The sequence below is a fragment of the Octopus bimaculoides genome, chromosome 22 (genome assembly GCF_046866305.1).
Source record: "Octopus bimaculoides isolate indiv1 chromosome 22, ASM4686630v1, whole genome shotgun sequence".
Lineage (NCBI taxonomy): Eukaryota > Metazoa > Mollusca > Cephalopoda > Octopoda > Octopodidae > Octopus > Octopus bimaculoides.
In genome coordinates, this window is record NC_142949.1 from 33502554 (window position 1) to 33516758 (window position 14205).

General features: G+C 39.1%; 1 protein-coding gene and 1 long non-coding RNA gene across 9 annotated transcripts in view; one reads left to right on the forward strand and one right to left on the reverse strand.

The window, feature by feature from the left end:
- Positions 1-6121, forward strand: part of LOC106880197 (uncharacterized) — an 83429-nt gene extending 77308 nt beyond the window's left edge. For all 8 annotated transcript variants that reach the window (XR_001410719.3, XR_016237880.1, XR_016237876.1 and 5 more), the window contains one exon: positions 4800-6121. This is a non-coding gene — a long non-coding RNA (uncharacterized LOC106880197). The remainder of the gene's footprint in view (positions 1-4799) is intronic.
- LOC106880193 (long-chain fatty acid transport protein 4) overlaps positions 1-14205 on the reverse strand; it is a 42194-nt gene that overhangs the window by 10663 nt on the left and 17326 nt on the right. Inside the window, exons 2-8 of the mRNA XM_089339539.1 lie at positions 10851-11239; positions 6269-6415; positions 5055-5124; positions 3848-4049; positions 2162-2354; positions 1483-1626; positions 440-577 (exon numbers count right to left, since the gene is read on the reverse strand). Of these exons, the coding sequence (XP_089195665.1) occupies positions 440-577; positions 1483-1626; positions 2162-2354; positions 3848-4049; positions 5055-5124; positions 6269-6415; positions 10851-11239 (1283 nt within the window). The remainder of the gene's footprint in view (positions 1-439; positions 578-1482; positions 1627-2161; positions 2355-3847; positions 4050-5054; positions 5125-6268; positions 6416-10850; positions 11240-14205) is intronic.

The window sequence follows — 14205 nt, forward strand, 5'->3', positions numbered from 1 at the left end:
CAAACACAAGAAGAAGCAAGTCAACTGGGCTAGTTAGCCATTGATTTAATTATGTGGAGATTGCTTCTTCTTGTGTTTGTTTCTCCATTCTCCACATAACTATATATATATATATCTCACGTGACTAACCAGACTATAAGATGTTGTTACACATCGCTGATCACAATGCATATTTCTTTGCATTGTTTTAGCCATCAAAAGGATGCCACCCTGCTGGATGTTTGGCCAAAGATGGACCCAGGCCATGCCTAAGTGTGTGTGTGTGCGTGCGTATGTATATATATATCTATATATATGGAGAGAAAGACAGACAGACCCATATATATAATATATATAATACATAACTGTGTGTGCATGTATACAAAGAGAAAGTAGAAAGAAGAAATGGAGTACAATGAGAGAGAGCTTAACCAAACTGACCAAAGATGGAGACACTTACCAGTGGCAAAGGCCCTGTCACCTTTTCTAAAAACATCAGGAATTATCTTCTTGCTTGTTTCTTTCTGATTGAGATAACCATCAAACTCCCGAGTTGGGTCTCCCTTCACAATCTTCCCCACAAGCAGACCTGGTTCGCCTGGGAATTGAACGTGGTAAACAGAATTACAAACGCTACAAACAAACCAGAATACATACATCAAAATGCTGCCCTTCTCCCAAATTTCACCAGCTTCAGTCTTTGCAATCTGGCCATGCTGGAGTACCACATGGTACCAGCAATAGTGACATTGCCAGGAAGCTCACAAGATTATCATTCCATTCAAATGAGAGGAGCTACAACAGAAGGCAGATTAATAATAATAATAATAATAGTCTCTACTAAAGGCACAAGGCCAGAAATTTGGTGGGAGGGGACTAGTCGATCACATTGACCCCAGTGTTTCACTGGTACTTAATTTATCGACCCCAAAAGGATGCAAGGCAAAGTCAACCTCAGCAGAATTTGAACTCAGAACGTAGCGGTGAGCAAAATACTGCTAAGCATTTAGCCCAGCATGCTAACGAATCTGCCAGTTCGCTGTCTTACGTAATAATAATAATAATAATCCTTTCTATTACAGCCACAAAGCCTGAAATTTATTGGGGGGGAGGGGTATTTTTCGATATTATTATTATTATTCAAGTCACTGCCTGGAATCGAACTTGGTATCTTGGGGTTAGTAGCCCACGCTCTTAACCACTACGCCATATGCCCGTGGGCATAATGGTTAAGAGTGTGGGCTACTAACCCCAAGATTCCGAGTTCGATTCCAGGCAGTGACCTGAATAATAATAATAATAATAATATCGAAAAATACCTTTGGAATGAGAACCCAGGTTCAAAGTTTCCCCAAGACACCTGATGAAGGCTGGAGTGTATATCAGCCAAAACGTTGGGTTAACAACAAACAAGATGAGGACAAATATCTGTCAAATGTAAATAATGTACATAATTCCTCATCTCTTAAATATAGAATTGTATGGTAAACATAATCTTCTTACCTGGCTTTGCCTTTACACAGATTCCGTTTGTATCACGCACCGGTTCTCCTGTGTATTCATCTACTTTCACTAAGGTGACAGGATAGAGAAACGGTAAAATTCTTGTTGTGTATCCAACAGCACCCACTGTGTTGTCGATGTTAACTGCAAGAAAAACAATAATAATAATAATAATCGTTATTTCAAATTTTTGCCACAAGGGCAGCTTTGGGGCAGTGGGGGGGGGATGAGTCAATTACATCAACCCTTCAGTGTTCAACTGGTGCTTATTTTATCAACCTTGAAAGGATGAAAGACAAAGTCGACTTCGGCGGCATTTGAACTCAGAACATAAAGACTGATGAAATACCGCTAAGCGTTTCGCCCGACCTGCTAATGATTCTGCCAGCTCGCCATCTTAATAATAATAATAATAATAATCCTTTCTACTAAAGGCACAAGGCCTGAAATTTTGTGGGGAGGGGACTAGTCAATAACACTGACCCCAGTACTTGACTGGTACTTAATTTATTGACCCCGAAAGGATGAAAGGCAAATAATAATGATAATAATAACAGAAAGATAAGATTAAAACAAACATAAACTATATTAAAAAAAAATAGAAAAGCAAAACACATTACAAGAATAAATATAAACAAGAAACAACTAATGAAGCAAAAAAAAAGAAAACCCGACATACTCAGACTGCAGTTGCCCTCGGTGGCACCATAAAACTCTCCAATCTGTTCGATGCTGAACCGTTTCTGGAACTGTTCCCAAATCTGGGGTCGTAGCCCATTTCCAAACATGAGTCGTAGTTTGTGCTGTTTTTCTTCAGGTCTGTTTGGCTGAGCCAGGAGGTAGCGACATATCTCACCAATGTACTGAGATACCTAGAGAGAGAGAGAGAAAGAGATAAATAAGAGTAGCTACATTAATTCTTGGACTGGATAGCTTGATAGGAACTTGTAAGACCAGGGGCCACACTAGATTCCATACACACACACGATGGGCTTCCACAATTTACCAAATTCACACACAAAGCATTGATTGGCCCCCGGGGCTATAAAAGAAGACACTTGCCAAAGGTGACGTGCAATGGGACTGAACTCGAAACCACACAGATTCTCTTGTGGCAAGTCTATCTAGCCAATCAGATCACTACTTCTGAAAGTAAATTCTTCTCACAGAAAGTGACAGAATCTACTACGTCTGTTTTCTTTCTGTTTGGACAACCAAGTCTATCAGATCAGAATGGTGTTGTATTAACTTCTCTCAACATTGTCCTTTACAGAACCACAAGTCATTGAACTTCGTCAACAGATGTGCACAGCACTTCATAGGAGCTATCTAAACAAGCCATCATTACTCAGCATCTACCTGCTTGTACAGAAGCACAAATTCATACAGACACATTCTGTAAACGTATACTTTATGCTTAGCAACACATGGTCTGGACAAGATACGTAAATCATTCTATGTTCATATTCTTTGTTTGGAATATTGTTTTGAACGTCTCTTCATCTGAATCTTGCTCATGAATATTTCTGCGACATAAAGAGCACCCATGCTGGTGCCACATAAAGAGCACCTGTCGTTGCTGTCACATATAAGAGAATTTGTTCAGGTGTCATGTAAAAAACACCTGTGGTGTCATGTAAAAAGCACCCGGTACACTCTGTAAAGTGGTCGGTGTTAGGAAGGTCAACCAGCTGTAGAAACCATGCCAAAACGGACAACTGGAGCCTCATGCAGCTCTCTGGCTTGCCAGCTCTTGTCAAACCGTCTAACCCATGCCAGCATGGAAAATGGATATTAACCCCTTTTGTTACCATATTTCTGTTGAGATGCTTTGTGTTTCTTTCAATCAATTTTAAATATAACAAAGAATTTAGTAAAATAACTTAGTTATCATTAAGCTAGTGTTAGGAACATAAATTGCGACTAAGGTTTGGTGGAAGATTTTAATTCAGAACTTTTAACAAGACATTTGTACTACAGAACCAAAAGCAGTTTCAGCCAGCTTGGTATCAAAAGGGTTAAATATAACAAAGAATTTAGTAAATAACTTAGTTATCATTAAGCTAGTGTTAGGAACATAAATCGTGACTAAGGTTTGGTGGAAGATTTTAATTTAGAACTTTTGAAAACAAGACTGCAGAGCCAGAGGCAGTTTCAGGTAGGCTGGTATTGAAAGGGTTAAATGATGATGATGAATTATGTCTCATCCAAACATTATTTAAGTAAACTTTTTTGCTACAAAGTGCTCTGGGTTATATATACCTGGATAGGGACCACAGCAGAAAAGCCCAGCTTATCCCCCAGACATCACATACCATTTCAAAAAAAGAGATCAAAGACTGTCAAAGTAGAGGAATATACTTACAGTGCAGCCATAGTGGACACAGTCTATCCAAAACTGACTGGCAGAGAACTTCTTGCGAATAACACAGGTCGTTCCACCAAGTAAGGTTTGACCGATTCCAAGAATGCCACCAGCTGAGTGGTACAGCGGCAGAGTGTTGTACAGGACGTCGGACTCTTTTACCTGGAGAAACTGCTTGATGCCGTACGCCATGAAGAAATATCTTTGAATGAGAATATTAAACACATAGATAGATAGATAGATAGATGCAGATAAATAGATAGATAGATAGATAAAGTACAGACATGGTTATGGGGTTAAGAGGCTCACTTTGTAACCATGATGTTTTGGGTTCAATCCCACAGCACGGCACCTCGGGCAAATGTCTTCTACGATAGCCCCAGGCTTGCCAATGCCTTATGAGTGAATTTGGTTACTGGATACTGTGTGGAAGCCTGTCGTGTGTGTGTGTGTGTGTCTTTGTGTTTGTCCCCACTATCGCTTGACAACTGGTGTCGGTTTCTTTACATCACTGTAACTTAGCAGTTCAGCAAAAACGACTGATTGAGAGAATAAGTACTGAACAAATCAACTAAGATTCCCCCACCCACTCATCCCCAAGGTGGTGCTCCAGCATTGCCATAGTTCAATGAATAAAATGAGTAAAAGGTAAATAAGAATGAGCTTTCACACAAGCACATACACACATACATGTACGCACATGCACACACACACACACGTGCACACGCACACACACACACACATGAGCTCCCGCACCATTTCTGTTAACCAAATTTACAAATTCCCTTACAAAACATTGGTTAATCTAGAGTTCTAATAGAAAACATTTGCCCAGAATGCCATCAGGTGAAACTGAACTTGAAACCACACGATTACAAAACCAAGCTTCTTAACCACTATTTTTTTTTTATTTACTTTTTCTTTTCTTTTTTTCTTTCATAATTTACAATAGGTCTGATACTGGAAGAAGAGCAACGCATGTGACTGTGACAATTCCACAACAAGACCCCAGACGCTGGATAAAGCTGGAAGAGAGGACACCGATTCCAAATGTTTGCAACAGGGTGACCGACTTTGCTAAAGTGCATCCAAGGGCCAGGGAGATGAATGAAGCTCACCACACCACACAAACGACCAAATCAACTTCCTGTCAATGAGCAACACAAAAGAACTGAAGTGAAGAGACAATGTATACGGTTTCACCTACCTGCAATGGGTTATTGTAGCTGCTTTTGGTAATCCAGTTGTCCCAGATGTGTATATAAACATTAGCTTATCTGTATTAAAAGGTCAAACAGAGAGGGAGAAAATAATTAAAAAACGACAAAAGATTAACCCCCAAAGAAGAGTAAATACTTTACATGTAGTAGTAGAAGTAGGAATAGTAGTAATAATCCTTTCTACTGAAGGTACAAGGCCTGAAATTTTGGGGGAGGGGACTAGTTGATTACATCAACCCCAGTGTTTCACTGGTACTTAATTTATCGACTCCAAAAAGATGAAAGGCAAAGTCGGTCTTGGTGGAATTTGAACACAGGACGTAAAGATGGATAGATGAAATGTCACTAAGCATTTTGCCTGGCATGCTAACGGTTCTGCCAGCACGCCGCCTTAATAATAATAATAATAATAATAATAATCCTTTCTACTAAAGGCGCAAGGCCTGAAATTTTCTTTTTTCTTTACTGCCCACAAGGGGTTAAACATAGAGGAGCAAGACAAGGACAGACAAAGGGATTAAGTCGATTAAGACTGAACCCGGAACCATGTGGTTGGTAAGCAAGCTACTTACGACACAGCCACTCCTATGCCTATATATATATATATGTATATATATATAGGAAAATGAAAAATAAGGCAGAATGCTAAACTGGAAGCATATTTTAATAAAGATTTCTAACCGGCTTTCATTGTGAAGCAAATTTTCAAGAAGAAGGAGAATGGGAGACAAATCTTTTTAGTCTCCCCTTACACACACTTCCTGTTTTGACACCACACTTCCTGCTTAACACATAAACCTTTAGCTCCTTTTTTAAACCTAACAACTCTCAATTCTCATGCATCCTTATTTTTCCAACCATTATATACATGAACTACCATTGAACTTTAAAAGCTCAAAGAAAATATAATGTATTGGTATGTTTATTTTTTTATATATTATTTTCTTCATTTTGTACTTCTTTGTAAAAAACATTTTCATTCTCCCTCTTCTTGAAAATTTGCTTCGCAATGAAAGCCCGTTAGAAATCTTTATTAAAATATGCTTCTAGTTTAGCATTCTGCCTTATTTTTCATTTTCCTATTATTTCTCCACGTGCGGTTAACACAACCCCACTATTTACTGACTTATATATATATATATATATATATATATATATATATATATATATATATGTAAAGTATAATAGACAAATTAGTTACCTTTAAAATTTGAGATGCTGGGTGGAGGTTTTGTGCTCTCCTTCTCCAAGACTTGATCAAGACTGACAGCACTGATGGAGTTGCTGACAGAACCACAGTAATAGAAAATAGTTTTGCTGTCGAGGCTTGGCACAATTTCTTCAAGAGCTGCAACAACAATAAAAACAATTACAATCAACAGACAAAGTAGATTTAGCTGTATATCAACTAAAGTACACCAGTTATGAATATTTCTTTCTAATTTTGGTAAAAGGCCAGCAAGTTTGATTGAGGAAGGAGGAATTCCAACCATGTTTCGTGATTCACTACCTCGACAGCTTCTTTATAGGATCCGGTGGCTAAAAACGTTCATTGGGAGGAACCTCATCCAGTTTTGGCCCTTACACCTCTACCGTTTTCAACATGGTGACCCCCACCTCTTTTGGAGGTGTCTTCAGCTCTGGTGTTGTGTACATTTTTTCTTTCTCCTTCGGATCCAGTAGCCAAGGACATCATCGGGAGAAACCATGTCCAGTTTCAGCCCCTACTCCTCAACCCACTACACTGTCGGAGTGGTTGGCGTTAGGAAGGGCACCCAGCTGTAGAAACTCTGCCAGATCAGATTGGAGCCTGGTGCAGCCTCCTGGCTTGCCAGTCCTCAGTCAAATCGTTCAACCCATGCTAGCATGGAAAGCGGACATTAAACGATGATGATATATATATATATATATATATAGGAGAAAGACAGACAGACAGAATTAACAAAAGTTATACATATATTTTATTGATTATGTTTTGTGCCATTCCACTTCCGGACTTAGGTCAAAGTATTTATCGAAGGGTCAAAAATGAGGTTTTTTGTTTTGCCCCCAACCCCTACCGCCCCTGCAATCAAGAATAAACAGATAAGAAATAAGGACAAATAGCAAGATTGAGAGGCAACTATTTACAGAGTTTATAATGTAAAGTTGCCACGCTATCTCTTATCAGATGGTTTAGAATCTTTAAGCAGGTGAGTTAGTAGGTGTAGCCTGCAAAATAACCTGATACAGTATACATGTATAAGCATATATGAGGGTGTGTGTGTGTGTGTGTGTGTGTGTAAGCAGGGCTGTGCAGTTGAGAGGCTTGCTTCCTAGCTACATGGTTCCAGGTTCAGTCCCACTGCATATGCCACCTTGGGCAACTGCCTTCTGCAATAACCTCAGGCTGACCAAAGCCTTGTTAATGGATTTGGTAGACGGAAACTGAAAGAAGCCCGTTGTGTTTGTTTGTTTGTTTGTGTGTGTGTGTGTGTGCGTGTGTGTCCATCTGTCTGTTCTCCACTATCACTCAACAACCGGTGTTGGTGGGTTTACATCCCTGTAATCTAGTGGTTCAGCAAAAGAGGATGATAGAACAAGTATATAGTGTAAAAAAAATAAATAAATAAATAAGTACTGTGGTGGTGGTGGGGGGGGTCGATTCATTCAACTAAAAATTCTTCAATGCAGTGCCCCAGCATGGCCGCAGTCTAATGACTGAAATAAGCGAATGAAAGATAGAAGATACATATTTTTGTTATTATGTTAAACTATAGTATGTCTAAATTTGACCAAATTTTTTTTTTTTTTTTTTTCCCCAATATTTAATTTTGATTGCAATAGCCGGTTCTTTTGGTCAAACTATCGTATCTCCAACTGCTTCAGACGCCCGCCTGATACTTTCTTGAAATGAGTTTATTTAAACAAGCATTTTAAAAACCTTATCAAAAGATTGTAATGAAAAGTAAAAAATGAAAGATACTACTGTTTTTGCAATGATAATATTTCATGTTGAATCAACGATCGTTCATTCATTATTGTAATAATAGCATGAGAAAGCAAAATGCTTTCAATTCTGTCAGAATACCAGTGGTCCTCAAAAAACTTTCTGTGATTAAAGTGGCCTGCAATGTAATCCAAGTTGGCCAGGCCTGGACTAGACCATCATCATCGTTTAACGTCCGCTTTCCATGCTAGCATGGGTTGGACGATTTGACTGAGAACTGGTGAAACCAGATGGCTACACCAGACTCCAATCTGATTTGGCAGAGTTTCTACAGCTGGATGCCCTTCCTAACGCCAACCACTCAGAGAGTGTAGTGCGTGTTTTTACGTGTCACCCGAACGAAGGCCAGTCAGACGGTACTGGCAACGGCCACGCTCAAAATGGTGTATTTTATGTGCCACCCGCACAAGAGCCAGTCCAGGGGCACTGGCAACGATCTCGCTCGAAAATCCTTACGCATGTCACAGGCACAAGTGCCAGAAAGGCGACGCTGGGCACAGGTGCCATCCTGATTTCGCTTTCGCTTGCCTCAATAAGTCTTCGCAAGCTGAGTTTCGTGTATGATATAAACTCACATGGCCACTCCAGTTGGATCCTTCTTACACAAAGCTCTCATCCTCTCAAGGATTACCTCACCACTAGATTTAAAAGTTTGAAAACCAGTTTGGGCATTTAGGACACACTTATGACAATGCTTTTAAGTGGCAAAGGGTTAATACAAGAGAATTAGTTAGATAATGGACAGTCACACTTCAGTTTCCTTTGCTTTAATTAAACTCAAAGAGTTAAATATTACAACACTTGCTCAACTCTGTATATCTGTCTGTATGTCTGTTTTGCTGCATAATTATTTCTAGTCACCTTCATAAAAATCCATATATTAAATATGTTAATACCTAGCTTACTCATATATCTGTATGTCTACCTGCCTGTCACACTGTATATTTATCTTGTATTAAATGTGCCAACAATAACTTAGCTCTCTGTCTGTCTGTCTGTCCCTCTATCTGTATCACTGATTATTTCTAGTTACGTTTTTAACAGACGACTGGAGCCTGTCGCATTTTGGACAGACATATGAAGATGCTTTGGACAGGCAGGGCATATTTCCCTAGCATCCATGCATCGTATATGATACACAGTCCCATTTTCTTTCAACTGCCGGAGTAAATTGGGACTTAGGAAAGGAAAGTTTTACATTGCTCCAAGTGTATGAAACAAGAGCTAACCAAAAGCCTGAAAACAAAGTTCAATATTTTGGGTAAACTTGTGAAAGTGCTTTGGACATGTAAAGGGTTAATAGGAGATGATTAATTAGATAATGGATAGTCACACTTCAACTTCTTTTGCTTTGATTAAACTCAAAGATAACGAGATTGGTAAAATAAACACTTCTGTTTTATCATTCAGCACGATAAAGTAGACAGAAATAGCTGCGTTATTTGTTTCAAATCAAGCAACTGGGTTACTGGGATATTTAATGATTTTTACTAACGAGGTTTCAATGACAGAGCTCCTGTGAGATCATTTGACCGGCTAGAAATAGAAGCAAAACAAAAATATTGAACAATGTAGTTCCTTTAACGATGACAAAATTATTTCACCAAATTCTTCCTTATTTTCAAAATTAATCGCAACAAAGGCAGTATCTTTTCAATTACTCTCAAACGATGCACTGCAGAGCTTTCTGCTATTGATACCGTAATTCTTTGACCCTTTTGACACCAAACCATCTGAGACAATTCCTGGTTCTGTAACTCAAACTTAGCTGTTATTAAGGTGATTTACATTAACCCTTTAAGCACTCAGATTTCTCTGCCAAATATATTGCTTATTTAGCCACATTCATTTGAAATAGTCATGCATCATGTTGTTGCTTTGAGATTTCAGTGACGTGATTGCTTAGCTTTAGAGTAATCATCAATCATCAATCATCATCATCATCCATCATCATCCATCACCATCATCATTCATCACCATCATCATTCGTTGTCCATGCTGGCATGAGTTGGACGATTTGACCAGGGTTGGTAAGCTGAGGAGCTGCACTCGACTCCAATCTAATTTGGCATGGTTTCTATGGCTGGATGCCCTTCCTAATGCCAACCACTCTGAGAGCGTAATGGGTGCCAGGTGCATGACCCCAGTACTTGCCACAATTACAAAAGGTTTCAATCACTAGTCATTGCCTCTGTGAGGCCCAAAGTTCAAAGATCATGCTTCACCACCTCATCACATATCTTCCTGGGTCTACCTCGACCACAGGTCCCCACCACAGTTAGGAACCAGCAGTTCTTCACACAACTGTCCTCGTCCATGTGCATCACATAACCATACCAGCGCAGTCATCTCTCTTGCACACCACATCTGATGTCTCTTGTACCCAACTTTTCTCTAAAGATGCTTACAATCTGTCGTACATGCACACTGACATTGCACATCCAGCGACTTGTGAGAGGACAGATCTGGTCAGTTTGAAAACAAAACAGGGAGATTATTTTGGCTGGATACAGCCAGTTTAAATGCTAAAGGGTTAAAATAAAACTTCCTTCAAAATTTCAATGTTGATCTATGACCCAAACACCAGTTTCATATATAACAACAAAGCCATTTTACTAAATTCTTCAATTCTTTTTTTACCAAAACTAATTGAAGCACCAGGAACATGTTACAACAGAAATATGTTAAACAAAGGATGGGTCGAAGTTCAAATATAATTACAGCACTGACAGCATGTTACGACAGAAATACGGTAACAAAAGGGGTCAAGTTCAAATTTAAAAGGGTACATTACCTTTCGCCAATTCCGACCCACAAATAATAGCTTTGGGTTGTGCGTCATTTATGCAGTGCAACAGGGAATATCCTCGCAGGTTGAAATTAATCAGCGCCGTGATGATGCCAATTTTTGACAGACCTAGCCATATGCAAACATACTCAGGGCAGCTTTCTTTGAATAATGCCACAACATCACCGGAATGGTAGCCAGCTCGCAGGAAGTGATTGGCAATGGTGTTGGAATAGTCCTCGACATTCTGGTAATTCCAGATTCTGTCTTCAATGCGAAATGCGATTTTATTCGGATGGCTGTCTGCAACCTTCTTGAAGAGTGTACCGATTGTCTCACGGTTCTTTGTATGTTGCTGAACTTTAAACCTTATTTTCAGAAGAGAATACAGAGACCTGTCGCCAGTAGCAGCAGCATTGTTGATGGGGGCGGGGGGGGGGGGGAGAGAAAAAAGAAGAGAAGAAAAATTTTAGCAAGGAAACCAACAAACAAAAAAAAAACACAGCACGAAAATATGCAAATGAAAAAAATGATTCATAGTAAAATGGTAAAAACATACCAAACATAAAAATGACTGTGTATGTATGTATTAAAAATAGGTTTATACACGTGTATGTATGTGTATATATATATATATATATATATATATATATATATATATATATATACAGGGTGGCCCAAAAGTAGGTTTACAGTTATCACGTAGGCACTTTAAATTTCTTTTGAAGCATTTTATTACATATAAATTTCTATCTTGCATTTAACTAAATTAGCATAGAATAAGGATTTCATATCTTTTTATAATTAAGATCTAAACTGTTAATATGTGAATGCGATACAAATAGTTGGTTAGCCTGAGGCTATAGTAGAAGACACTTGCCCAGAGTGCCACGCAGTGGGACTGAACCCAGAACCATGTGGTTGGGAAGTAAGCTACTTACCACACAGCCACTCCTACGCCTATATATATATATATATATATATATATATATATATATATATATATACCGGAGTAAGCACATAAATGTGAAACAAGGTGGAAAAGAGAGTACTCAAATACCAGAGGTAGAGTAATATGCTTTATTAAAAGCAGCAGAAATATCACAAAAACTGTTACTCAGAGTTTCACATATCCGTTCATCAGATAAAACTGTCCGACGAACGGGAACATAAAACTCTGAATAACAGTTTTTTGTGATATTTCTGCTGCTTTTAATAAAGTATATATCATCATCATCATCATCATCATCATCATTTAACATCCGCTTTCCATGCTAGCATGGGTTGGACGATTTGACTGGGGACTGGTGAACCTGATGGTTACACCAGACTCCAATCTGATCTGGCAGAGTTTCTACAGCTGGATGCCCTTCCTAATGCCAACCACTCCGAGAGTGTAGTGGGTGCTTTTTACGTGCCACCGGCAGAGATGGTCAGTGCAAGCATGGAAAAGCAGCTGTTGATGATGAGTCTGCCTGTTTGTCTGCTTAAAAAAAAAAAACGAATAGGAATGTCTTTTTAGTGGAAAAATTATGAGAAAAGCCATTCCTGTTTATTTTTTCAAATATATAATATTGTACCAAGCGATTTCTATTTGTAATTCTATTAAACATACATACATACATACATACATACATACATACATGTGTGTGTGTGTGTGTGTGTGTAACCCATGCAAGCATGGAAAAGTGGATACTAAAATGATAACTAGATGTTTACCTATGAACTGATATGAATTCACTTATTCATCAGATGAACCTCGTGTCAAAGCACGCTGGTCATATCTTATCAATTAATCGGTGGAGATGGCTTGAATTGTTTGAAATATCAAGAGCCAAGTCCTGATCTCTAAGCCAACAATGTTACAGATCATCATCATCATCATTATCATCATTTAATGTCTGCTCTCCATGCTGGCATGGGTTGGACGGTTTGACAGGAGCTGACCAGCTGAAGGGCTCTTCAGGCTCCCTGTCTGTTTCAGCATGGTTTCAACAGCTGCATGCCCTTCCTAATGCCAACCACTCCGAGAATGTATTTTGGATGGTTTTACACAACACCAATATGGATGCTTTTTTATGTGCCACCAGCACCTACAAGTCCTCAAGATTAGGGATGCTCAGCTGGAGAGGGTTGCAGGAAACGAGCCTGTACGCAAGGCTTTGGTTGGCCCAAGGCTGTAACAGAAGACACTTGCCCAAGGTGCCATGCAGTGGGACTGAACTCAGAACCACACAGCCACTCCTGTACCTATATATATATATATATATATATATATATATATAGCATATATATGCATGTGCCATCATCCTCATTTAATGTCCGTTTTCCATGCTGGCATGGGTTGGATGGTTTGACAGGAGCTGACCAGCTGGAGAGCTGCACCAGGTCCCAAATATCTGTTTTGGTATGGCTTCTATGACTAGATGTCCTTCCTAATGCCAACCACTTTACAGAGTGTACTGGGTGCTTTATACATAGCACCAGCAGCACTGCATTATAGGTGCCACCACCATGGGTGTAAAGTCAACTACGGTGGAATTTGAACTTAGAACGTAACAGCAGACAAAATACCGCTAAGCATTTCTTTTCTACTCTAGGCACAAGGCCCAAAATTTGGGGGGAGGCGGGGCCAGTCAATTAGATCGACCCCAGGATGCAACTGGTACTTAATTTATCGACCCTGAAAGGATGAAAGGCAAAGTCAACCGAGGCGGAATTTGAACTCAGAACGTAAAGATAGACGAAATGCCGCTATGCATTTCACCCAGCATGCTAATGATTCTGCCAGCTCGCTGCCTTTACAGCAGCTTAATAATAGAAGTTCCTGAACTAAATTCTTTGTTATTTTCAAAACTGACTGAAACAAAAGCTATGCATTTCAACAGAAATATGGTAACAAAGAGTTAATCTCGGCACCACCCCCACTGAGTTTCTGTTATCTAGAGCACGACCATCTTCACCTTGACTCAAGATTATGTTACAACAAAGTTCAATGATTTTTTTTTTTTGTGTGTCTAACTCATAACACTTAGTGTGACTGACCTAGTTCCCCTGAACCAAAGATTAAGCCAGAGGTGATAACAGGAGGGTCTGTCAATTTGAACAGGTTAAAACAAAAGCAAATAGAAAATTTCACTATTTCACATTGAGCAAAATATTTACTCAAACAAACAAACACAAATTCAAGTCATCATAATCCTATGAGCTACATAATTTCATAAAAGCATTCCAACCCCATTAACCACCACTACTGTCACTACTACTACACCTCAGTTCCCATAGCTGGACAAGGAATGTATAAGATCTACTTAAAACTATGCAAGTCCTTTCAACCGTAACCATTTTCAAAGTATGGTGT